Here is a 26,132-nt window from a genome sequence, read left to right as displayed (position 1 = left end):
CGGGGAGTCTGCTTCTGCCTCGGACCTTCCCCCCTCTTGTGCTCTCTCTTCCTCTCAAATAAATAAAATCTAAAACAATACAAAGTAAACTAACCAACAATAATCTAAAAAGTTCTAAAATTAAAAATTAAAAACACACGAATATATATCAACACAAAATGTTTGGAAAAGATCCAGCATAGCTCTTCAACCGAGACCAGGAACGGCCAGGGCGGAAGACGCAGAGAGACTGCCATCCGCGGGAGCCGGGGCCGTCCTCCGCACCTTGTTCCCGTACTGCATGACGTGGCTGGTGTTGGTGTGGGACTTCACCAGCTGGTACTGCTTGTGGAGGGTCTCTTTGGTCAAATCCTCCTGCAAAGACAAAAACATGGAAGTTCTCTGACCATCAGCGCTGACGGCTGGGCCTCAGCGGCACAACCGGACCCGAGGGCTCACCACGTCCGAGTCCTCCATCCAGTTGACGCTGTACCAGTCCCCCAGGTACGTGGACCTCTTCTCGTCGTAGTAACAGGCATAGGACGACTCCGTGGGGTTGGCAGCGGTGGTCGCATAAACTAGGAGGGATTCAAGACATTCAGCCGTCACACTCTGTGCTCGGCTGTGGGTCCCACGGGCAGCGTGAGCCGTCCCCTCTTCCCCGGTGCAATCAAAGCTCCCGGCACGGGGAGGGCACGAGGGCATAACTACACCCAGCCCTGTGCATTCGGTTACAGTGACGGTCTAGAACTAAACATGGACGGAAGAGCAGCTGATTGAAAGACACTTTCTGCAGTAAGAAGCAAGCACGCATGCTCATTAGGATGTCGAGCTATTGCAGAATAACGCTGGAAGATTTTAATAGCTCTGGGAACTCGAAGAACATGTATCTAATTTCATTTCCAGAGAAAGTTACCATCTACTGAATGAACACTTTGAACATACATAATAGCTACCGTTTACTATCTAGCTGCTATGGGCTCAGAATCGGCCTGGGCAAATGTTAGCGCTTAAAATGCACCTCCCCCCACAGACAGGCACTGTCTTTATCCCCGTTTTACAGATGAGATAACGGAGGGTCCAAGAGGGTAAATCAACTGCCTAAGATCGGACAGCCAGCAAGCAACGCATCACAAAGGACCAAAGCTGGCCCCAAGACTACGTGACCCTGGACTTAAGTAGCTTCACCAAAACCTGGAAGAGGAGCGTGAGGCTCCCATCAGATTCTTTACTCCTGGACCACTAATATTGGAGAGAAGTCCAGAGCGCCCACAGGTAAGCCCTCTCCCCCACTCTGTGCACCAGGCTGCCCCAGGTCCCAACTTATATAGACCACTTGGTTCTTCACGTCGGCAGAATCTGAGAATGACCCACAGCCCTGCCCAGCAACCTGCTCAACCCGCTCAGCCCGCCTGGCTCAGAGGCCAGTGCTCCCACCACCTACCGTTGATGTCGGCGGGCAGGTGCCTCATCATGGACCCGGACTCGCACGCTTCAATGTAGAAGACCATCTGTAGGCACACGAGACAGGGGACCTCACACCCTGGCCAGGCACAGACCGCACACACGTCACTCGGCTCTGCCCGCTCTCCTCAGCCCTTCTTAAGGGTCTTTTCCTCTTGCTTCGGGGAGAGATCTCTGCTGGGAGAGGCGGCTGCCGGAGCCTACAGAAGCTGCTGTCCTACAAGCCAGAAGGACTCCGATATACTCATCGCTAACCCACACTAAAATGGTCTATTCGTAGCTGAAATCACGCAGGGCAAATGGTGCCGCAGATACTGCGAAGGAGAACCGTTTCGCGTCCAGCACAGAGACAGAGTGCGGCAGGCCAGCTTCCACATTTCTATCCCGTACATGCTCGGGCCACTCAGTACAAAGGCTGCCCCAGGGGCAGGCAAGGGCCAAAGTGAAATACGACGGCGCTATCTCCCTCCCCAGCTGCTCCCAAACTGCAGTCAATGCCGAGAACACAGGTCTTCAGAGCGTGGAACCTAGAATCATGAGTGTCGGCGTCTGCTCAGAAAGGCAAGTTCTCAGCCTCTCCCCAGGCCTCTGAGTCAAACTCTGGAGGTGGGGTCCACACCGCGTTTTAACAAGAGCGCTAGTGATCCTGAGCTAACAGCTAAAGCCCTAGAATCATTCCAGGTGAGTCCTGGAAAGCCAGTGGTCCAGACTGATCACAGGGACACTCTCCAGAAAACAGCCCTCTGGAGTTGGGGCGGACACGGGACGGTAGGCTCTGCGTCTCCTGCCTTCCTCACACTCCTCCCCGCCAGGCCGCCCCAAGTGCTGATGGTACCTTTTGGTACATCTTGTGTTCGTACATGTAACGGATGGTCTCATTCAGGTCCTTCACGTGAAGCTGAAAGGTAAGGATACGGACATTCAGACCAGCATATCAAGAGAAACCATTTGCTAGATCCTAAAAAAGCCTTAATGCTGCTTTGTAAATTCTTATTTACTGGCCCTTAGAAAGAATCACGGTGACCAGCAGCATGATCCCAAAGCGGCATCTCGCGTGTTTTACGCAAATATTTAAAAGGGGGAAGAGAAGGTGCTTTCTCACTCATGGCTTTGTCTGGAGCATTCAGAGACTGTTCTGTTACTGCCTCGAGTGCACGTACCCAAGTCTGGAGACAGTTTACTGAGGCTGGGATATGAACAGAAGTGGAGGCAAAACCTGAGATGCTTCCAGATAGATTTCAAGCTGCTAAGCGTGGTCCCTATACTCGCCCGCCACACACAGAAACCAGCCCTGGTAGGTCATTAGAAATACACATCACAGTCTGCCAGTCTCCTACTTTGTCCTCACAATGTTAAGAAAAACTGGGGCGCCTGGGTGGCTCAGTTGGTTAAGCGTCTGCTTTCAGCTAGGGTCGTGATCCCAGGGTCCTGGGATCGGAGCCCCACGTCGGCCTCCCTGCTCAGCGGGGAGTCTGCTTCTCCCTCTGCCTCTGCCTGCCACTTCCCCTGCTTGTGCCTGTGCTCTCTGTCAAATAAGTAAATAAATAATGTTAAGGAACACTCACGTCGTCATTTGGGAACACCAGTATGCCAGTAGCTCCATGATCGGTGAAGTAAATGAACACGTGATCCCGGGGGCCACTGCCAAAAGAGGGTGACAGATAAGGAGAGTCAAAGTTGACCAGTTCCTATTCCCATTTCCATTTCTCTGAAAAGTTGCTGCTGTCGAAAAGTAAGAAAAGGCTCGAAGGCTACAGTTTCCCAACCAGGCATGAAGAGGAACACAGGGCCTGCTGTTGGTTTTTGCCCTCTGCTCCTGCTGAGGGTTACCTTGAGCCACAAGGCACATCGAGAGCTTCAAAGCTCTGAATTATAACCGGGGAGGAGGGGACATCTGCTGGGTAGTTAGTCATATGGACCAGGTGTGATTCAAATAGTGGGATCCTTTGGTAATCGAGTCTCATGCCAGCAGCCACACTCTCCAACCAGATCTCTCCAAAATGAGGAAGGAAGCCAGGACACAGAGGAACACAGTCCTTCAGCTCAGACTTCTTCCCTTCCAGGTCCCTCAGCCGGGACACCGTCTGCCCACCATCTACCCTGCCCACCTGCCCACAAGCTTCCCCATGCCTGCCCCTCCCCTCCAGCCGGAGAGGAAAGCACCATTTGCCAAGTGTCTCAGGCAGTCTGAAGGCATGGTACCGGTACCCAAGTCCCTGCCATCACCTAGAGTGCTCCATGAAGAGACGTCAAACACCGCTAACCCACAGGCAGCGGCGAGCGGTGGGGCTGGTTTTCCCCAGTACAAAGGTTAGTGCTGTGCGTGTGAATGTGTTCCTCTCCCCACTGGGCCGACCTCAAACACGGCACGGAACTGGCAGGCCAGACCCTCCCACCTGACCAGCTATGGGACTCCGTGCCTGTCTCGGTGTATCCCACCGTGGACAGCAAAAAGCAGTGCATTTAAGTGCCGGGGAACATTTCATTAATAATAATGAAGGACCCTGGCTCCTCGGGTGAATTCCGGACAGAGATGGGCTCTCCAAAAAAGCCACCAGCTCTGCGCAGCCTGTCTTAAGTCAGGACGAAGCTCCCGGCTGTCACTTCTCAGCAGGAAACAGGACAAGAATAAAGAACACCTCCTATTTTGGGTGCCAAGTCATTCCGAAAAGCGTGGGAGTCATAAAACAGACATTACCTCTTTAGGACCTTTCCAGATCCTTTGCCCTTCACTGCTTCCTCATCGCCTCTCAACACGGCGAGGAAATTTTGAGGGGTGACATCCTACAAAGAATTGGAAGTCAAAGTCAGATGTAGCTGTCATTCCAAATCTAAGCGTTTGTGGGAGTCTGTAGCAGACCTGCGCCAGCGGTCCACACATCTCCAAGGCTCCAGGTTTAAGAGCAAAGACTTTGGAACCGAGTCAGACCCAAAGCAAGGCCAGTGTTTCTGGGGCCTGTGCACAATCCCTTGTCAAATATCATCTTGCCTTTGGCTGATGGCAACTCAGCAAGCCTGCCATTCCTTCCTGACCGTTATGCAGTCCATGTGGGGAAACCCAAAGATGCTGGAAGGTAAGGACAAACAGCAGAGGAAGAGCGAAGCCCCACAGAGGCACAGCAGAGAGGGAAGAGAAGCATCAGCCCTGGGCCCCTCTTTGCGCCCAATATGCTGCCTAGAAGGTCAAATCCCAAGGACGCTTGATGTCCTTAAAGATTAAAGATAACACTGATGCCTGATCATTTTTTTTAAAAGCAACTAATGAATCACTGAACACTACATCAAAAACTAATGATGTACTCTATGTTGGCTGATGGAATTTGAATCAAAAAAAGAAAATAAAGTTTAAACACCATGTGGCAGAACTTATAAAGGCTGTAATTTAATAAAATTAAATTAATATTTTAAAAAGCAACATAGGAAAGTATAAAGGGGGAAAAATCGCTAAAAATCCTACCACCTGCCACCTAAGATTCCAGATATTTCCTTATCTCACTACATAAAAACAATTTAATAAAAATGGGATCATCTACATTACACGCACAATGTGTTCAATTTAAGTGTACTTGAATTTAAAAGAAACTGAAAGAACTGCTGAATTTCACATAAATGCTCTTTATCACCAGGAATATCAGTTCCTAAATGATCCCTCTGAAATCAGGAAAGGGAGACTATGGCAAACCACAAGGCGGCATCATTACAGTGTTTTTAAAAAATAATGTGTCCATTGATACAGCTTGAAATCGATTGGGGGGGACTCAATTCGGAAGTGATATACGATAAAAAAATTAATGAAAAACGATCTCAGCGAAATCCAGGGATGCTCTGCGCCGGGGTTGGTGCTGAGAAAATTGATTTTCAGAAAAGAGCACAGACCTATAATTGGATTAGCAGCAAGACCTCAAGAAAATCAGGTATTACCGAAGAAATTCTATCATCAGACTTAACATATAAGAAGACTAGAAACTAAAGATCAGTAGACCACAACTTATTTCTAACTTTCTTTCCTGTTTTTTCCCCCTCGACTTTCTTACAAAACTCTCAGAAATTACCCCTCAAGCAAGAATCTCACTAGAAACATGAAGCAATGACCAGAGATCAGTCTCGTGAGGCTCTGATCGTGGAAATGCAAGAGCGAGGGCAGAACCATCCCCGGAATGGAAACAGACCGTGCTGCCTCCAGCCCTGCACCCCTCACCTCGCCGGTGTAGTCCTTCAGGACCCCTGCATACACGTCCGAGCCATTGGGTCTGTTGATCACAATTCCTGGCGTGGGGTTGCTGAAAACCAAAGGACACCTTTGGAGCATGTAACGTGACATGTCTCTGAAATCTCTCTTCAAAAATATGCCCCCGTTATGTATACAAGTAGTAAACGGCCGTGTTTGCCAAAGACATCCCATCACCCACACGGTCGCCCAGGTGCCAGGGGCTTTCGAGCTGGGGGGCCTCAGGCAGCCCACAGGCCTTGAGTTCTTGCCGGGAGTGGTGAAGGGCTGTCCTGGAAACTGAGGACAGGTGTGCCCGGCCTCCTGTGGGAACCATACAGCATCCTGGGGGCAAGATCTGAGCCAAAGACCTCCCAGAGCAAAACTACTTACAGAAAAAGCCAGGGCGAAAGACAAGACTTTAATACAAGAGCTTAGGCATGAAAGCTCAGAATGGATTATGTGCCGTCATGAGATCACCCCCCCTTGGCTCCAGCAGGGAAAAGAAGGAGTGGAGAGATTAGCAGCGGTAAAGCGAAAAAGCCAGGGCGAAAGACAAGACTTTAATACAAGAGCTTAGGCGTGAAAGCTCGGACTGGATTATGTGCCGTCATGAGATCACCCCCCCTTGGCTCCAGCAGGGAAAACAAGGAGTGGAGAGATTAGCAGCGGTAAAGCGTGGTACCCACACCTGCTGCCCCTGATCGCCAAGAGATCAGAGAAGCAGGCACGAGGGAACTAGTTGTAAAACTGAATTCAACAAATAATAAAAGCAGCTAAGCACAGAAGGAAGGGTCTCTGGATCTAAGCTACAAACGAGAACCTTCTAGGCACGGGGCTGCAGACGCGACCCCTCTGTGCTGTCCCCGCCGCTCGGAGGTCAGGAACAAGCACCACAGAACCCGATGGTGAGTTCTCCAAGCCCAGAAGGAGCTTACACGTTAAACTCTTCCAAAGCACCGGCCCCCCACATCCTTCAGCGCCCAGCTCCCATGCGGCTGCCACTGGTGGGGGTGCCCGGAACGTTCTACAGGACGCAGCCCTGTGGGACTTCATCTGCGAGCCTGTTTACGCTCTAAGGGCTGCATTCTAACACTAATTCTACAGAGTCCTGTGAGTCTGCATGCGTTGTGAAAAGAATATATCCTGGGGGCACCTGGGGTCAGATCTTGATCTCAGGGTCATGAGACTGAGCCCTGAGTTGGGCTCCGTGCTCAGTGGGGAGTCTGCTTGAGATTCTCTCCCTCTGGCCCTTCCCCCGACCAGCTCGTGCAGGAGCGTGCTCTCTCCCTCTCTCAAAAAAAAATAATAAAAAAATTTTTATCCTGAGTTCCCCCCCAAGTTTGAAACGCTGCCGACTTACTCTTCAGAGTTGGCTATGTCATCATACATCATCACAATGATCTGTTCATCAGGAATCCCGTTTCGGTGAACAATCTGGTAGGCGTGGCATGCATCCGCCTGGGAGAAATGATTTTGTCAAGTGTTAAGATTCCGCCCGGAAGGAGGCCGATTTTGGAGCTGTAAGGAGCAACACGTTCCTATGGATGACATGCTATGAATCATTCCCCATGGGTCAGGTAGTTACAGTATTTTAAAACACATGTGAATATTTTTTCAACTCAATTTTTAAAAGTTCCCCACTTCGCCCGCTATCCAAACTCTCGTTCATCCGCAGCTGGTGTAGCCGTGGCCCTGCACAGAGCCATGCACGCGCAGCACCGCCACCGTGGGCGACCAGGGCCTTCAGAGGTCCTGGAAAACTGATTTCCCTTTTCCACACCGTCTAAAAGTCTCCGAAGGCACGGAGTTGGGTCTGAAGGACAGAATGACGAACTACCGATTCAAGGCTTAGCTCTGGATCAAACGGGATTCTTCTGATTCGAGTAACTTCAGCTGCCAAAGCTGCTGTTCAGAGAACTGGGTGAAAACTCAGAAGGTCAGCTCAGGAACTAAAAGGAGGAAGGTACTAACGTACTCTTTAGTTAAAACAAAATAACAACGACCGCAAGGCTGACAACGTTAGGGTTGAAAGATAAGCTTTGTTAATGTGACTCCTTGTCCTTAAAGGGTGAAGACACTCTTGGCTTCCTTTTTCAGATGACACGCGGTATACTCCAGGACATGGGAATCATTTGAGGACAAAAGAAAAAATGTCCCCTTTCTGCTTCTGTTTAATGAGGTCTTTCAAGAACAGAGACACAGGGGCGCCTGGGAGGCTCAGTTAAGTGTCTGACCCTGGATTTTGAGTCAGACAGATCAGGTCATGATCTCAGTCATGAGACGGAGCCCCGCACTGGGCTCCACACTCAGCACGGAGTCTGCTTGAGATTCTCTCTCCCTCTGCCTCTCCCCTCGCTTGTGTGCTCTCTCTCTCTAAAATAAGTAAGTAGATCTTAAAAAAAAAAAAAAGAAAGAACAAAGACATAGGTAAACATGAAGAGAACAGTGAGCCCAGGTGTCTGCCTCTCTAAGGAAGAGAGCTTCGGGAACCGGACCTTCTGTGCCTATTACGATACACATATCACCGAGCACGGCCATAAAGCTCACCAAGCATTAAAGCCAGCATTTTGCCTGTGGACGCCTCACACACATGCACTTCACAGCCACGATGGATGTTAAATACGTTACTGAACGCTGGGTGGGTGAGTCCAGGGTCTGGCCCTCGGGAGCTGCTGGATGAGTGGATGGTTGAATAAATACCAAAAACTCATACATGTGTTGACTTCTAGTACTTGTCGGGTACTGTGCCAGGACTGGCTATACGTTATGTCTTCTGATTCTCGTAGCAACCCCACATGGTCAAGGTAATGATCCCCACTTTATAGACAAGGAAACTGGAGCTTAGGGAGGTGAGGTGACCGGCCCGGGTCACCCAGCTCAGAGTGAGATACCCCTGCACTCTGACTCCAGACCCTGACATGGCTTCACATGGGAGCAACAGAGAAATCATGAAAGTTAGAGAAGCCCGGGGACAGCGAGGAGCTGGAAATCTAAAGAAGCCATTTTAAAATAATTGCTAAGTATTTCACATATACGCAAATCGTTAAAATGTTTAAATCCCCATTTCTGTGGAATGAGAACCCTCAACACCAACTGTGGAAGGAGAGGAAACAGCCCCCGAAGATGGCTGCACCCTAATCCCCGGAGCCTGTGACGAGGTTACACCACATGACAATGGGGAATTAAGACAGTGGATGGATTTAAGATGGCTCATCAGCTGACCCTAAAATAGGGAGGTCATCCTGGGTTATTCTGGTGGGCTCAACGTGATCACGGGGTCCTGGTACGTGGCAGAAGGAGGCAGGACAGTCGGTGTCACGGGGATTCGATGTAAGGAAAGACTCAACTGTCACTGCTGGCTTTGACCACAGAGGAAGGGTACATGGGCTCAAGAACGAGGGCAGCCTCTAAAAGTCGGAAAAGCTAAGAACATGGCACATCCTCCAGAGTCCCCAGAAAGGAACACAGCCTTTCTGACACCCCGATTTAATATGGTAAGACCCATTTCAGGCTTCTCACCTCTAGAGCTGTAACATAATAAACGTGTTTTAAGCCACTAAGCTTGTAGCTTTGTTACAGAACAATAGGAAACGAATCCACTGATGGTGGAAGCTTACTGGGATCGGCACTCCACTTGGGAAAACACCTTCCCATTATCCAACCAAGCTGAAGCTCATCCATCCCTGCCAACCCAGCGACTCTGCTCCTAGAGAAACCCTAGAGAAACTCCACCCATGTGCAGTGGAGGACTACTCACAGCAAAAAACAAAACAAACAAAAAACAGCAAGAAATAACCCAAAGGACCATCAATAGCAGGAAAATTAAACTCATGTGCTCCTGTACCGGATACCCTAAAGCTCACATAAGTGGATGGAGGAATGAATGGACTACAACCCATGTTTCAAAACAGATGAGTCTTAGGAACATAACGAGAAGAAGAGTAAGTCATAGAAAAATACATTCACTACGATTTCAGTTACATAAAGGGCAAAACAGGGAAAGTAAACATTGTGTTGTTTACAGTTAAATACTCATATGGTGAAACCATAAAGCAAAGCGAAGGAATGATCGACAGAAAATTCAGGCACTCACCCTCTGGAGGGAAGGGAGGGGGACGAAATGGATCAGACAGGGGATAGGGTCTTAGTCATGTTCTTTTTTTTTTAGTCTGAAACAGGTATTCATTTTATTATGAAACTGCACACATGTTATATAGACAGTTGTTTGCTTTGTTTTTCATTAAAAAAAAAAAATCAAACCAACACGTCAGATTTCACCTCCCCTTGTGATGAAAGTGGAAGTGAGCAGGCGCACCCGCCCACTCCCCTTGGCGACGAGTCATCCTATTATTGATGCCTTTTGGCAGAAGCCAGGTTCATTTAAAAAAATAAAAACACTTAGGAATAAATCTAACAAAAGCATAAGACTTATACACTGAAAATTCAAAAATGTTGCAGAGGGAAATTAAAGAAGATCTAAATAAATTGAGAGACACCTCATATTCGTGGATCAGAAGATTTAATACTATTAAAATTTTTTAAAAAGATCAGATTTTTTTTGCAGAAGTGGACAAGATGATCCTAAAACATATAGGAAATTGCAAAAAAAAACCCAGAATAGCCAAAAACGGTTTTGAAAAGTTGAAGGACTTTCACTTCCTTTCGTATATTGAATGCATCATATACTGTATTCCTACAGTGAAGCTAGAGAAAAAAAAAACATTAAGAAAATTAAAAGGAAAATACATTTACAGTGTTGTACTGTATTTATTGAAAGAGATCTGCATATAGATGGACCCGCGTTCTTCAAGGTCACCTGTACATTGGGGAAAGAACAGTCTTTTCAACAAATGGTGCTGGGACCACTTGGAAATCCACATAAAAAGATGAAGTTGGGCCTTCATTTCACACCATTTACAAAAACTAAACCAAAATGGATCATAGATTTAAATGTAAGGGCTAATACCGTAAGACTTTGGGAAATAACTTAGAAAATAACTGCGAGTTATAACTGCCAAAGATGTTGAAGATATGACACCATAAGCACGGTTTATAGAAGAAAAAATTAATACACTGGACATCAGCAAAATTAAAAACCTGAATGCTTCCAAAGACACCATTAAGAAAATGAAAAGACAAGTAACAGAGTAAGAGAAAGCATTTGCAAAACATGTACTGAGAGAACTTGTATCTAGAATGTGCAAGAATTATAGTACCCAGTACGACCATCAACCCAACCAAAAATAGATTTTGAATAAACATTTCACCTAAGATACATAAATGGCTAAAAAGTACATAAGAAGATGCTCAATATCATCAGTTATTAGGGAAATGTCAATTAAAACCATAAGATACCAAGTCACAGCTAGACAGACAATAACAAGCGTTGGCAGGGACGTGAGAACCAGGAACCTCCCCCATTCACTGCTTGTGGGACGTACAATGGTGCGGCCATTTTGGAAAGCAATGTTACAGTTTCTTAAAATGCTAAACGTAAAGTTACCATAAGACCCAGCAATTCCATTCTTTCTGCCCAAGAGAAACAACATTTATCCGAACAAAGATTTACAGAAGAATGTTCTTAGCAATATTATTCGTAATAGGCAAAAAAAACCGTAAACAACCCAAATGTCCATCAGTTGGTAAACGGACAGCTGAAATGTGGTCCACACATACTATTTAATATTCTTTGCCAATAAAAGGAGCAAAGTACTGACATGCTACAACACCGATAAACTTCAAAAACATTATATTAACAGAAACAAAGGACTACATGCCAAATGGCTCCATTTATGCGAACTGTTCAGAAATGATCAATTTAGAGATGGAAGGTATATTTTTAGTGGTTGCCTGGGGCTTGGGGTGGTGGCTGGAAAGGGGCTGGAAGGATCTAACTGGGTAGACAGGAATGTTCCAAAACTGCTTTATGGCGCTGTTTGCACAACTTGGTAAATTTACTAAGTAATCATTGACTTGTATACTTGAAATGGGTGAATTACATATGCCACGTAAAATATGCTTCGATAAGGCTATCTATTTTAGAAAGGGCAAGTTCAGCGTGTCCTGTGTTGGTGCTCCCCTCCACTATTTGGACTCCTCACCACCTTGACAGGCACGTGCTTTTTTTTTTTTTTTTTTTTAAAGATTTTATTTATTTATTTGACAGATATAGAGACAGCCAGCGAGAGAGGGAACACAAGCAGGGGGAGTGGGAGAGGAAGAAGCAGCCTCCTAGCGGAGGAGCCTGATGTGGGGCTCGAGCCCAGAACGCCGGGATCACGCCCTGAGCCGAAGGCAGACGCTTTACCGCTGTGCCACCCAGGCGCCCCCAGGCACGTGCTTTTATCCCCGTGTTGAAAAGGGGGACAAACTCGGGAAGGACTCAGAGATACCCCAACCACACCTAGTGCCCTTCTCCCACAGGCAGCATTCTCAGTCAGGTCATGGCTCTCTCCTGGGTCCGTGGAGTACTTGGTGGCCTCTAACTCCGTGACCTCAGAGGGGCTCTCTGTTAGCCTCAAGTCTATTTACTGGCACTCAAAACAAGTAAGAGGAGGGTTAAACCAAGGCAAGTACTTCAGAAACGGTGTTAAAGGCCACTTGAATTACTTCCCTTGAACATATCTGGCCTAGATGGATTTCCTCCTTAAAGAGAGAAAAGCCTACGAGGCAGCATGGGAAGAGGGGATTGAGCAAGACTACGGAGAAGGCAAAGCCCCGTGGACTACGGACCAGACACTGCCGTGAGTCAGCTTCTTTCACGCTGGCGTTAGGTATTCTGATGGGCGTGTGGAAGCATCCCGTGATTCCCTGATGCCAGCCACTGTCCGACACCGTCTGCTCCTGCTGCCTTCGCCTCAGGCCCACTGTCAGTTAAATGGGGACAACAGCCTGGGAACCAAGCTTAAGTCCGATGGCCACGCTCCGGTCATGGTCACTGTAAAGGGGTCCACTTTCGAGCCAGGGAAGGATCTGAGGAGGGGGCCTCACGGTCTGCTCCCTGACAGATATACACATATTGTCACTTCCTGGCGCGTGCTGAGCACTGCTGGGTGAGGCAGGGGTTCTCTGTAGACTTGCCTCACTGAGCCCACCACCAACTCAAATGTTCCAGGGGAGAATCAAAGGTTTAAAGTGAGGCTGGGGTGGGTGGGGGGGACCTAGAGACAGAAAGCAGGGGTTGCATGGGGCTGGGAGGGGAACAGGGACGGATTGCAAACAGGCACTAGGGAACTTTCTAGAATGATGGAAATATCCTAAAACTGGACTGTGGCAATGCTTGCAGAACAGCATAAATTTATTCCAGCTCACAGAACTACACAATTATAATAGGTGAATTTTAGCACATGTGAATGTATGCCTCAGTCAAGCTGTTTTTTATAAAGTGGTGACTGCACACATTTTTAAAAAATCTATAAAATGAAAGGTGGTCTTTCAGAAACATGACGACCCTACCACTTGGCTCTTGACCACATCTCCTACTCCCAATTCCAACGCGTGTGGGTTCTAGGCTTCTCCCTCTCTGCCTCAACTGAAACCCACCTACCTGCCTCCCGGCCCCCAGGACAGGTGCTCCTAAAGCCTCCGGAAGGAGGGGGTGGCCTCCCTTCTCTCCACCGCAACCCAACTCCAGACCAGTGGAGGGGGGTGGGCGTCAGCCTCCCGCAGCTCCCACCCCTGTGAACACACGGCAAACGACCTTCTCCTTGGGAACCCCACTGCTAGCCTCTGCCTCGAACCCTCCCAACCCCCATCCTCCTGGTAACTCCTGGCTTCCATGTGCCTCTCCTCCCCATTCCTGGCCCCCACAAAGTCCCCGTGCCATCTTCTTCAACAGCCGCCCCTGCCACTCTACGTTAGATCTTCCTGCTCCACGCGCTCAGACCTCCGTCCCCAAAGTAACCCTCCTCCAACCCCAGCTCCTCCTCTGCTGGCCTATTTCGTTTCCTTTGACAAGCCTGCCCCCAGATGCTGCTTGCACTTCGGGACCTCTCCCTCTCTCCTCTGCCCTGGCCACTGCAGGAAGCTGCCCTCACAAGGCCTTGCCCCCACGCCCTGCCCCAGGACACTGGATGCAGAGTGTCCCCCAGCCGTGCCTCAGACCAACCCCCCTGCAGTCATCCATGAATCCCAGGCAAAGATGGAAAATACAGAAACCCAATTTGATCAAGACAAAACATGATTTAAATAACCATCACTGGGGCGCCTGGGCGCTCAGTCGGTTAAGCATCTAAATCTTGATTTCCACTCAGGTCATAATCTCAGGGTCCTGGGATCAAGCCCCGTGGCAGGCTCCACGCTCAGCTGGGACTCTGCTCGAGAGTCTCTCTCCTCTCCCTCTGTTCCTCCCCTCACTCACGCATGTGGGCAGGCGCACATGCGTGCTCGCTGTCTCGAATAAGTAAATCTTAAAAAAAAAAAAAATAACCGTCATCAAGCACAGAGCAAAGCACTCAGCAGCGATTTAAATTGTGCCTGGTGGGGACGCCTGGGTGGCTCAGTAAGTTGAGCATCTGCCTTCGGCTCAGGTTGTGATCCCAGGGTCCTGTGATCGAGTCCCATCGGGCTCCTTGCTCAGCAGGGAGCCTGCTTCTCCCTCTGTCTGCCGCTCCCCGTTTGTGCCGTGTGTGTGTGTCTCTCTCTCTCACAAATAAATAGAATCTTAAAAAAACAACAACAAACTGAAAAGCCCAAACATTAAAAAAAGTAAAAATAAATAAAAATAAAAATAAATTGTGCCCGGTGTACTTGTCCTCCCTAAACAAAAAAAAATTTGGGATAATGAGTGCTGTGTTCATCCAAGGAAAAGGTAAACCTCCATAAAAACCTAAGTTTAGAAATCTGTATAGGTTCTATGAGGAAAGTGCTTTCCAATGCTCTTTCCGTGATCAACTTCCAGAGTCAAGGAAGCGAACGTGGGCAGCAGCTGAGAACGGAGGCAGCCGCAGTGCCCCGGCTGAGGTCAGCAGTGACTCAGCACACACAGTTCCTCCCACAGAGGCTGGGATGTGTATTTCACTCTTATTCCGGGATGAGTATTTCACTCTGCCCCACTTCTCATGCCTTGCTTCCCTTCATTCTATTTCGGTATTATATCACCGGGGAAACTAGCAACACTTTAGAAAGAAAAAAAGGTTTTCTGGGAGCAAAGGGTAACTGGAGTCCTATAGTTAATAATGTTCAACCAATAATATTCTTTCAAAGTTAGTTGTGTACAAACCAATGCAGCAGATAACTCGGCCTGTTCACTATCGGTGACCTGTATTTAATACCTTATCTTTTGAACTCGTGGTTAGAGAAGGAAGAGAAAATCCAGAGATGAGGAGCTATGTTCTCAGGGTGTTCCTCTGTAAATGGGTCAGGTCTGTGGTTAAGTATTTAACAGCAAAGGGATCATTTTGCCATGACCACAACTCTTCAATTAAGCCAAATTTCTTCTTCAGCTAACATACGAGATCATTCACGAAATAGGTCATTCAACAATCACCACGTTTTAGAGCTGGTAGCGAGTTGTTCTAAACTAACCCCCTACTTAACAAGTATGAAAACCAACAGCTGGGAGCGAAACACGCAAGGCGACACTGCCAAGCCGCCAGGGGCGCGGATGCTAGGCCTGAGCTGTCCCATACCGCAGCCTCCGGCCACAGGCGGCAACTGCACGCTTCAAGTGTGGCCGGTCCAAACTGAATGCACCATGAATGTTAATGCATACCCGATCTCGATGACTTAGTGAAAACAAAAATGTAAAGTATCTCATTATTAACTCTCTGTATTGATTACAGTGAAATGATGATAGCTTGCATATATTGGGATAAATAAGACATAGCAAAGTTAATTTCACCTGTTACTTTTTACTTTAAAAAAAAAATGTGACTGGGGGCCCGGGGTGGCTCAGTTGCTTAAGGATAAGACTCTTGATTTCAGCTCAGATCATGATCTCAGGGTTGTGGGACTGAGCCCTGCATTGGGCTCCATACTTAGTAGGGAGCCTGCTTGGGATTCTCTCTCTCCCTTTCCCTCTGCCCCTCCCCACTCTCTCTCTCTAAATAATAAATGAATCTTTAAAAAAAGAAACAAAGAGGACTCATGTGATGCTTGTACCAGAGCCCTGGGGCTCAGTCCTGTCTGCACCCAGCTGGCTGTGTGGCCTCGAGCGAGTCTCCTCCTCTCTTTATGGCTCACTTTCCTTATCTGTAAAATGAAGGCGTTAGACCAGTGGGTCTCAGCTGGGGACATCTGGCAAAGGCTGGAGATATTTTTGGTTGTTACAGTGGACCAGTGATGTATCTAGTGCGTGGAAGTCAGGGGTATTGCAAAGCATCCTACTATGCCCAGGGCAGCCCCATAACAAAGAATTGCCTGGCCCCAAATGTCAATAGTGCCAAGGCTGAGAAACCCTGTGTTACACTGAGGTGACACAGGGCATTTTGAGGAACTGCCAAACTGTTTACCATTTTATGATCTCCCCATTTCTCCACATCCCTGCCCGCACACATACTTTCGCCAGCCTTCAGGAGCGTGAATGGCTTTTTACAAAGTCTGTTCTACTGACAATGTCCAGGATTATTTACAGAATACCAGGGTCATAAAGAAAAACACTACTGATTGTCTTACCTGGTGCCTATAATTATACCAGCCGTTTGAACCCGCGACAATCACCACCCAGTGCTTGCCCCCATCCTCGGGGTCATCCACGGGGACAGCACCGATCCCCAGGACCACGCTGAGCAAAACGGCTACTTCCCGAATCATTCTGTGCCTCAGAGTTCAGTGGCAGAAATCTGGGAAGAAAAAAGCAGAGTCAAGCAAAAAACGAATGACAAAAACAGAATACTGTCGGCCCCTAAGACATATCACAGCCCAGGGGTCAAAAAGGTAAGACCATTTAGTCATCAGATGGAACAGCCTAAGGATAAAACATGAGGACAGAGCAGGATTGTATCTTCGGTTCTGCAGTCCCTTTCCCTAGGGGAAGAAGGATCTACCCATCTCTCTCACTGCAGGCTGAAGTTATGGGTATAGACCAAAGAATACTGGGAACACCTGTGGGCAACCTCTAAAAGGTTTTAACAAGCTTTTGTCACAACTTGGAATACAGCAGATAAAACTCCCCAACAAAATTCACCGTGCTAGAAAACTGTCTACCACATTGTATGAAACGTTGGCAAGAAAGGAGCACACAGGTATGTGTGCATACAAAATGTGGAAGGCAGACATAAAAATTTAACCACAGTCATTGATCGGCGGTAGGTGGAATTCAGGATGATTTTCTTCCTATCTCTTTTTACTACAACTAACGGATATCACTTATGCAATAGAGTTTATGAAAATTCAGTGTGTGTCCAATATAAACACTGAGCAACTCCTAAGTCTGTGAGTGAGTTATCTGGATAAGCCACAGGCAAACAGTGGCAGCCCACGTTAATGTCTTCGTGCAGCATTTACATGTAGTTAGTACAGCAGGCAGAGCAAAAGTTTTATTCCTTGTTTTACAGGAACGGGAGGTTAAAGCAAAAGAAGCTAACTTGTCCGATATCCACAGTTAGCCAGCTCTGGCCAGAGACCAGAACCCGTGTCTTCTGAATTCCCGGCTCGGTCTTCCTGCTACACGGCCCTACACGGAGACTTCATTCTTAATGACGCACACGCCCAATTTTATACTCCACTGCCAAAGCGTCCAAGTTTTAAAGCACGAAGGCAGAATTCAGGCCTCGTCCCGGCCACCTTGTATCGCTCACATCACTGCCCTGCATCCTGAACACGTTATTCTAAAGAAACAGCCTTCCTGCGACAGGTGCTAGGCCTGTCGCATTGACAGGAAAAACAGTCTCTGAGATGGAGGGACTCAGCAGAACAAAGTCCACGAGGCTGACCTCTGACTCTTCTGCCATTTGTCAAACAGCGCTCATTCACTCACGGGCTTATTCGCTGGCGCAGCCGGCCAGAGGCTGCTGAACACCTCCCCCGCCCCAGAAAACGCGCTGCATGCTCTGAACACAGGAGGGACCGGTCGAAGGCCCTGTCCTCGGGGCGCACGCAGCCAGCTAAGGGGGGAACCTCCTGTAAGCTTAAGAAACCACCCTTAGCATCCTGTGCCTGACGCTGTGTTCAAACTCACAATGGACTGAGCAGTGGGTTTACCCCCAAAGGTGAGGAAACAGGAAGCCCTGAATCTGATGAAAGTTTAAAAACCTAGGGGTGCCTGGGTGGCTCAGCCGTTAAGCTTCTGCCTTCGGCTCAGGTTATGATCCCAGGGTCCTGGGATGGAGCCCCACATCGGGCTCCCTGCTCTGCGGGGAGCCTGCTTCTCCCTCTCACACTCCCCCTGCTTGTGTTTCCTCTTGCATTGTCTCTCTGTGTCAAATAAATAAAATAAAAATAAATAAATAAAAATAAAAACCTATAAGCGCCTTAGACTAGTGCTTCTCCAAACCGATTGTGACCCCCATCCTCTGGGGATACAATTCTGCTCCACGAGGCCTGGGCTGGGCCTGAGACTCAGCATTTCCAACAAGCTCCAGGTGATGCCCAGGATTCGACTTTGATGCAGCAGGGCTCTCCATTAGCCCTGGAGGGCTCTAGTTCACCTCTGGCCCAAAGCCCCACGAACCCTTACCCACCACCTGCCTCCGATATCCCCTTCAGGAACTCAATTCTTTTTTTTTTTTTTTTTTTTTAATTTTAAGTAGGCTCCACATCCAATGTGGGGCTTGAACTCACGACCCTGAGATCAAGAGTCACATGCTCCACTGACTGAGCCAGCCATGTGCCCCATCCAGGAACTGAATTCTTACTGTGCAAAGGGAGCTGGTGCTAGATCTGCATTTCTCCAGCGTCACTGCAAGACTGCCCACGGACGAACGGGTAACTACAATACAGTACCCCAGATTGGCTCTTGAGCTTATTCTGAAATGGCCATACTTTTTGTTTGTTTTGTTGGGTTTTGTTTTTTAGTACAGTATACGACAGATGAGGTCAGGGAACAGACAAGGGCCGTGGACTGCCCAGGCCACCTTGGTGCCAGAACGAGCTGGCCTTAACTCATGTGTTAACGTGCACCTGACGACGCTCTCCCAAGTCCTCTTGGCTTGACCGGGGCTCACCACAGGGCTAGGAGGTAATAGCAGAGGTGACAGTGACTACAGAGGTGACCCCACCAGCAGCTCTTTGATTCCAAGCTCACCCAGCAGCCTCCTGACTGCACTTGGAACCTCCCTGGGAAGCCTTCCGTGGGGCAGTGGTTGGCACACTTCTTCTCTAAAGGGCTGGACAGTAAATATTTTACCCTGCAGATCACACCATCTCCCTTACAACTGTTCAGCTCTGCCCCTGTACTGTGAAAGCGGCCAGAGACTATAGGTAAACCAGTGAGTGGGGAGATGTTCCAATAAAACTGGGACAGGTGGTCTCTGACCCGCCCTAGGGAGCAAAAATACGCCCTCAGCCCACATGACCAGTACAGCCCGGCTGGTTCTTACTATCTTCCATCAGCAATCATTAAACGGGCTCCCTGGTTTGCATACCAGTCTCTGAGTTTCGTTCATGTGACTTAATCATGAAGAGGCTCATTCCGGGGGAGGCCCTGACACATGACTTTTTCCCTTCTTACTTAGGGACAAAAAGAATACATAAAATATCAGAATCAAAAAGCTGACCTGACTGTGAACCCCAGAAAGGACACCACCAGCCTAACCACCTAAATTGGCAAACCCACCGCAGGTACTGAAAAAGCACCGCTAGGTTATTTTTACAAATTCAAATTCATCTGTCGGTCTTCTACTAATATGCTAGCGTGCTACCCTTCAGTGAGAAAAAGTGCTTTATACACAAAGAGTACTTTCACAGTTAACGTCTGGCAATGGCTCCCGTCTATCACTTTTTTGATTCTTATAAAGAGTACGGCTCCTTGAACAGAATGGCAAGCAAAAAGCCTCGCAGTATGACACCAATTGGAAAATGTCACTTAAAACACATGTATGTTAAGGAAACGCCTAGGTGGCTCAGTCAGTTAAGCATCAAACTCTTTTTTTTTTTTTAAAGATTTTATTTATTTATTCGACAGAGATAGAGACAGCCAGCGAGAGAGGGAACACAAGCAGGGGGAGTGGGAGAGGAAGAAGCAGGCTCCCAGCGGAGAAGCCTGATGTGGGGCTCGATCCCGTAACACCGGGATCACGCCCTGAGCCGAAGGCAGATGCTTAACCGCTGTGCCACCCAGGCGCCCCAAGCATCAAACTCTTGATCTCAGTTCAGGTCTTGATCTCAGGGTCATGAGTTTGAGCCCCATGTTGGGCTCCACGCTGGGTCTGGAGCCTACTCAAAGTAAATTAAATTAAAAAAAACATATATGTTAATACCATTTGGGGAAACAGATCGGGGCCTGCGGTGAAGATGAGACATGAAAGTAATATAATCTTTCTACTACCCTCAGCAAGAACACGTCTCAAAGCAAGCAGCCTCACTCAGCCATTTCCTGGTCAGCAATATTCTTGGCAAAGTGAAAGACTCAAAACAAAATCACAAATAATCTTGCAACATAACACGCCTGTGATTCTTGTTCTATCAAAGAGAAAAGCTCACGAAGACAAAGTAAGCGATCCCTGCGGAGCTAGCTCTTCGGGATGGCCATTTCTACAGTCCTCCCATCCATCCATCCAACAAACACAGCCTGAGTACCCACTAGGTGCTCACGGGCACTGAACAAATGCAGAACCCTTCACTGAGCTGACATTCTAGCGGGTTGTCAGAGGGGATGAGTGTTAGGGAAAAATGTAAGGCAGGAGGAGGACTCCAGGGGGAGTGGGAGGCACTATTTTTCAAAAGGGAAAGACTAAGGAGGTGAGGAAGCCCACCCATTTCTAACAGCAAAATGCTGGAAGCAACATATATGTCATGGACAGAGGGCTGTCCGGCTAGATCAGTCATGGTACACCCTTATGATGGGACACCGTGGAGCCTTTAAAAAGAGCAAGGCAGATCTCGACGTGCCGAGAGTGGAAAGATCTCCAAGGGGGCTGTAAAGGATGTGTGCTGAGTCTGCTAACCATTTGTGGGGAGAAAACGACAGACAGGTGTGACCCTACCCAGGGAAGAAAAGGTGTCCCCCACAGCAACACACGTTGCTATGCTGCACAGGGCTGCCAAGTGGGATACTTGCCACGCCATGTACACTTCACGCAATCCTCACAAAAGCCTGTGAGCCAGCCTCATGATTCTGTTCACGGAGCTGAGAAAAGGGAGGCTGAGCAGAGAGAGAAATGTGCTGGGAAGCAGCACGGCTGGGGCTGACACACAGATCTGCTCCAGAGACTGCTTTTTCTACTACGCCCCCTCGCCTGTCACAACAAAAGTTGTTCATGCGAAGGTCTAGACCGGGTAACCACAAGTGGGCGCACAACGCACCCCACCCAGGGCCCAAGCCCTTCCTCCAGCAGATCACCACCCACCCCCAACCGTGCTCTTTGCCACCCTACTATTTTAAGGCACTGTGGGTAATCTGTATAAAGAGCTCTCCTCTTAGAAGAGCCCTTCAAAGGAAAACCTGAACCACACAAAGTCAAGATCAACGGCCAAGCCTTTACGAATGAATTTTACCAGCCTCCAGTCTGACAAGTCCTCTGCTGTTCCCACTTGGTCCTGCGTCCCTCTGAGGCTACAGGGCTACACAAGGTCAATAATTCCATTAAAGGACTTGACTTAAAGAAGTACTAGCAAGCGAGGTTCAATTCATCTGAGAGGCTTGGGACAGAGTGCCCATTCTAGATAAACCGTCACCTGCAACACAAGTAATGAAGTCCCAATGACAGAACTATCCATAGTGGACCCTGACTGACCACATGCAAGAGAGACAAGAAGAGATGATAAGGACCCCTCCTTGACCAAACTGAGTCAAGCTCCTCTAAGCCCCCATCTCAAATAGGTCTTGGCCTGCTAAGCGCAGTGTACCAAGAATCCTGTGAGAATGGCCGACCTTTGATATCTCATCAAGTTCCCTTGTAATTTTCCGTCTGCTGACCCTCTCAGCCTGCCCATAAATCCCAACTATCCTTGCTGTATTCGGAGCTGAGCTCAGATCTACACTGAAGTATCTGTCCCTAATATAATTGCTGGAATAAAACTTGTCTTGCTGTTTTTAACAAGGGCTTAGTGCAATTTCTCTGTAACACGGGACACAGCTACTAAGTCATGGGAGACCCTTCCCTCTCTGGGCCTTAATCGTCTATCAGTAAATGAGATGGTAGAACTAAATTATTAAGGGTAGATTTCATTCTCAAACCTTTTAACTTCCTGTTTTAAGAGTGAGATTAAAACAAAATCCAGGGGCATCCTGGTGGCTCAGTCAGTTAAGCCTCTGCCTTCGGCTCAGGTGGGATCCAGGCCTGATCCAGGCTCCCTGCTCAGTGGGGAGTCTGCTTCTCCCTCTCCCCCCACCCATGCACGCTCTCTCTCACAAAAATAAATTTTTAAAATCTTTTAAAAAAGGGGGGGGGGCGCCTGGGTGGCTCAGTCATTAAGCGTCTGCCTTCGGCTCCAGCGTGATCCCGGCGTTCTGGGATCGAGCCCCACATGAGGCTCCTCCGCTAGGAGCTCTTCCTCTCCCACTCCCCCTGCTTGTGTTCCCTCTCTCGCTGGCTGTCTCTCTCTCTCTGTCAAATAAATAACTAAATCTTTAAAAAAAAAAAAAGGAAAAACAAAATTTAAAAAAATACAACAAACTCCAACGAGCTCTTATCTCAAATGAAAACTGTATTTTATTACGGTTAATCAATATTTTTCCTACAGGGAAGATTTCTGATTCAGTGGCAAACTGGATTCTAGATTAGATCATGTCCTTTAAGGTTACCTAATTCTGACTCTATGCCATTTTTTCCTTTACATCTCTGTACACTGGGTACCAGCAATGCAAACAATTCTTATCTAAAGACACACAAATGAATTCTATCAAGTAGTGGCTGGGTTGATTTCTGGTTGTAGAATGAAGCCAGTTTTGCCTGCCATTTGCCCATTCATTTAGTTATTTCTGACCCTGGAGTCTCCTTTGATCTGGCTGGAACCATCACACTACATTTCCTCATTATAAGTTAAATGTAATTTTTAGTACTTGTTCATTTTTATACCTGCATCAAGTGATGACTTTACCTTTTTTAAAAATTATCTTTTGGGGCGCCTAAGTGGCTCAGTTAGTTAACCATTGACTCTTGGTTTCGACTCAGGTCATGATCTCATGGGTCATGGGATTGAGCCCCGGGTCAGGTTCCACACTCTCAGGGAGTCTGCTTGAAGACTTTCTCTCTGCTCTCCCACTCTCTCTCAAATAAATAAATAAATCTTTTTAAACAATTATCTTTTAACATTACAAAAAGTACAAGCAACTTAGTCATATTTCCAAATAGACACAATCAATAACCACTTTTAAAATCTCCTAATGGTTAGAAGAATTTTGGAATCTAGCAAAGTAAAATTTGCCCAGTGGTAAACAGTTTTTCCACATTTTTATTTTCACACTTGAATCCCTTTTACCAAAATTACTATTTTTTAAACCTGGTATCAATGTAGTTTGTAATATTTTCCCACAATGGCTAAATGACTTTTCTAGCTAGATGTAAATTCTTAAGCTAAATTTTGTTTTAAGTTATATTCAAGAAATTGAAAGGTAAACATTAAATTACAGAAATGTACAAAGTACAATGTAAAACACCTGTTACCTGTCACCGAGCCCATGAACTGTTAGTATTTTGCAAATCTGAGAACTCTCCCCCCATAAAGCAAATAAAATATCACAGATGAAATTTCTTCCCATGTCCCATCCCATTCTCCCCACACCACGATCATAGTTTCTTTCTCTCTTTCTTTCTCTTTCTTTCCTTCCTTCCTTCTTTGTTTTTTGGTGCAAAAAGGTGATTTTTATTAAAGCATGGTGACAGGACCTGTGGGCAGAAAGAGCTGCTTAAGTTAGCATTTCTTTTCATTCACTTTATTATACTTCTAAAACATATATGTCCACTTTACAAACATTCCCTTCTAAAGGACATTTAGGTGGTTTCAAAACTTTATCATTATAAATAATGTTGCAATAAACATCCTAATACTCCTCTCCTTGCAAACAAATGTCTCTGTTTCTCTAGGCTACTTTCTAGAAGTGGAACCACTTGATCTTAAGATATACAAACTCATTGTTTTTTAAGATTTTATTTATTTGACAGAGAGAGAGCCCAAGTGGGGGAGAGGCAAAGTAGGCTCCCCACTGAGCAGAGAGTTCCATGTGGGGCTCAATCCCAGGACCCTGGGATCATGACCTGAGCTAAAGGCAGAAGCTTAACTGACTGAGCCACCCAGGCGCCCCTATACATACCCATTTTGCTAGTAGCTACACCGTTCTATGATACACTTCTACCAGTAGTGAATCTTTTCCTCAAATACCTATCATCTCTTACATGTGAAAATTTCCCCCATCATAACCTGGGATTTGAATTATGGTCTACAAAGCAACTTCCGCAGTTAAAAAAAAAAAAAAAGTGCTGGGCAATTCCTCAAAAGATAGTCATAGGTCAGAAAACTCAAGAGACAGCATTCACTTCAATATACTTTTACTGAACAATACTGGGTATGGTATATTTCACCTCCCCTAACAGTTCAAAACTTTTTCTCCTCTCTTCGCCTTTCCCACTGCAACATCTTTAAAAAATCCTCAGCAATTCTCCTGGAAATTACTGCAGGTGCTCCCTACTGGGACCTTTCTTCAATACTTTTCCACACTATGGAACTACCTAAGATACACATCTACTAAACTCAGCTTCCCAGAGGTACCTGGGTGGCTCAGTGGGTTAAGCGTCTACCTTCAGCTCAGGTCATAATCTCTGGTCTTGGGATTGAGCCTTGAGTCGGGCTCCCTGCCCAGCTCTCTGCATCCCCCACCCCTGCTCATGCTTGCTCACACATGCGCTCTCTCTCGCTCTCGCTTTCTCTCAAATAAATAAAAATCTTTTTTAAAAAATAAATTCAGCTTCCCAACCTTTCAAGACAAAATCTAAATCTCTTACAGCAGCACAGAAGGCTCTGCAAGATGTACCGGGCTCTTACGAAACAGAGCTCACAAAAATTCACCACTCACATGAAATCCCTTGTTCCAACCAGGCTCCAAAACTCTGGTCCAAAATTGTGCCTCTTACCATGCCTTCCAGGGGAAAACATAGCTGTTTTTCAAGTGAAAAACCATGCTGTTTTCCAGGTGAAACATTCTTCTTCATTGCACTAGCTCCTGCCCGTCCCTCAAACTCCAGGCACTTCCCTGCGAAGTTCTACCTCTTCCCACAAATCAGAATTAGATGCTTCCAACAGTGTTAGATGCCGCCCCTGTGCAAACTTGTAACACTGGAATGATTCTCTATAGACTGCCTCTCCCCTTTACAAATAAACCCTGCTCAGTAAGCGACGCTCAATGAACGTTTGCTAAATAGAACCCTACGGCAAAAAAGCTGAGCTACTCCACTCTCTACAAACCACAGGGCAAATCCCAAACTCTGGGCATTTATTTTCATCTATAAAACGAAGCCTATGATACACAGTTCCTTCTTCCAGGCCCCCGATTCCACCCACAGTTCTTGGCATGGAATAACCCACATACATATAACCTCACCTCTAATAGTTAAGGCGCAGGGGACCTAATCAAACTTCCACTTTCACGCTTGAAGTTAATCACCCTATGTGTTCCACCGGCTCAAGCCTCTGAGAACTAGAGCATCCCTAACTTCTTAGAAGGGATGTTTTTACACGCTTGGGTATTTCTGTTGTTGTAGTTACCTGCTTTTCCCCTTGGCTACAGAGACCTGGGTGGAAAATGGGGGCAATCCTTCGCATTACAAGCACCTAGAGCCTGAACTGCTCCTAGATCGTGAAGGTCGGAACCAAGCGGCAGACCCTGCCCGGCACGCCCTGGCGGAGGGACTTTTGCCAATCCCTCTCCGCGCGCCAGTTTCCCCCTACACCAGGAGGAAGCCCTGGGCTTCCAGGCGGAGCTCGCGCAACGAAGACTGTTCCCAGCAGCCCACGACCACCCCTCGGGAGGACGGGCTGAGAGGTCGCAGCATGTCCCTTGGAATTCACCGTTTCCCGAAATTCTCTTCGAAGGGTGAGAAGTGGCTTACTCAGGGCCGCGGGAGCTGAAGATCCCGCCCGTGAGGCCCAGAGTCGCGGCAGACAGGCAGCCCTGGCCCGGGACGTGGGGCCTGGCACGGATCCCCGGCTGGGGCTCGCGGTTACCTGTGGCGGAAGCCCGCGGCGGCGGCGGTGGGCGGCAGGACCGTGGGAACTCCTCGCGTCGCGCAGCCTCAGATGCGCCACCTCCTGATGTCCGCCCTGCAGTGATTGCGGAGCGACACCAGACTCTGGGCTTTAATGGCCTAGGGCTCTGCGTTGATTGGTGGAACTTCGGGGCGGGCGTGTGTGAAACCCAATGGGAGGCGGAGCGAGGCGGGGCCGG

At 47.6% G+C, this 26,132-nt stretch overlaps 1 protein-coding gene across 2 annotated transcripts in view; it reads right to left on the bottom strand.

Annotated features, from left to right (window-relative positions):
• The window catches only part of LGMN (legumain), a 31,180-nt gene extending 5,149 nt beyond the window's left edge, over positions 1-26,031 (bottom strand). Inside the window, exons 1-10 of one of the 2 annotated variants that reach the window (XM_026515423.4) lie at positions 25,913-26,031; positions 16,268-16,434; positions 7,014-7,111; positions 5,642-5,723; positions 4,142-4,227; positions 3,009-3,084; positions 2,279-2,341; positions 1,424-1,490; positions 439-557; positions 265-354 (exon numbers count right to left, since the gene is read on the bottom strand). In XM_026515423.4, coding sequence (XP_026371208.1) covers positions 265-354; positions 439-557; positions 1,424-1,490; positions 2,279-2,341; positions 3,009-3,084; positions 4,142-4,227; positions 5,642-5,723; positions 7,014-7,111; positions 16,268-16,405 — 819 coding nt within the window. In that variant the 5' untranslated portion in view covers positions 16,406-16,434; positions 25,913-26,031. The other variant, XM_026515424.4, reaches the window with a different exon arrangement.
• Between the last annotated feature and the right edge of the window lie 101 nt (positions 26,032-26,132).

The sequence above is a fragment of the Ursus arctos genome, unplaced genomic scaffold (genome assembly GCF_023065955.2).
Source record: "Ursus arctos isolate Adak ecotype North America unplaced genomic scaffold, UrsArc2.0 scaffold_25, whole genome shotgun sequence".
Classification (NCBI taxonomy): Eukaryota; Metazoa; Chordata; class Mammalia; order Carnivora; family Ursidae; genus Ursus; species Ursus arctos.
This window is presented reverse-complemented; position numbering and strand designations above follow the sequence as displayed.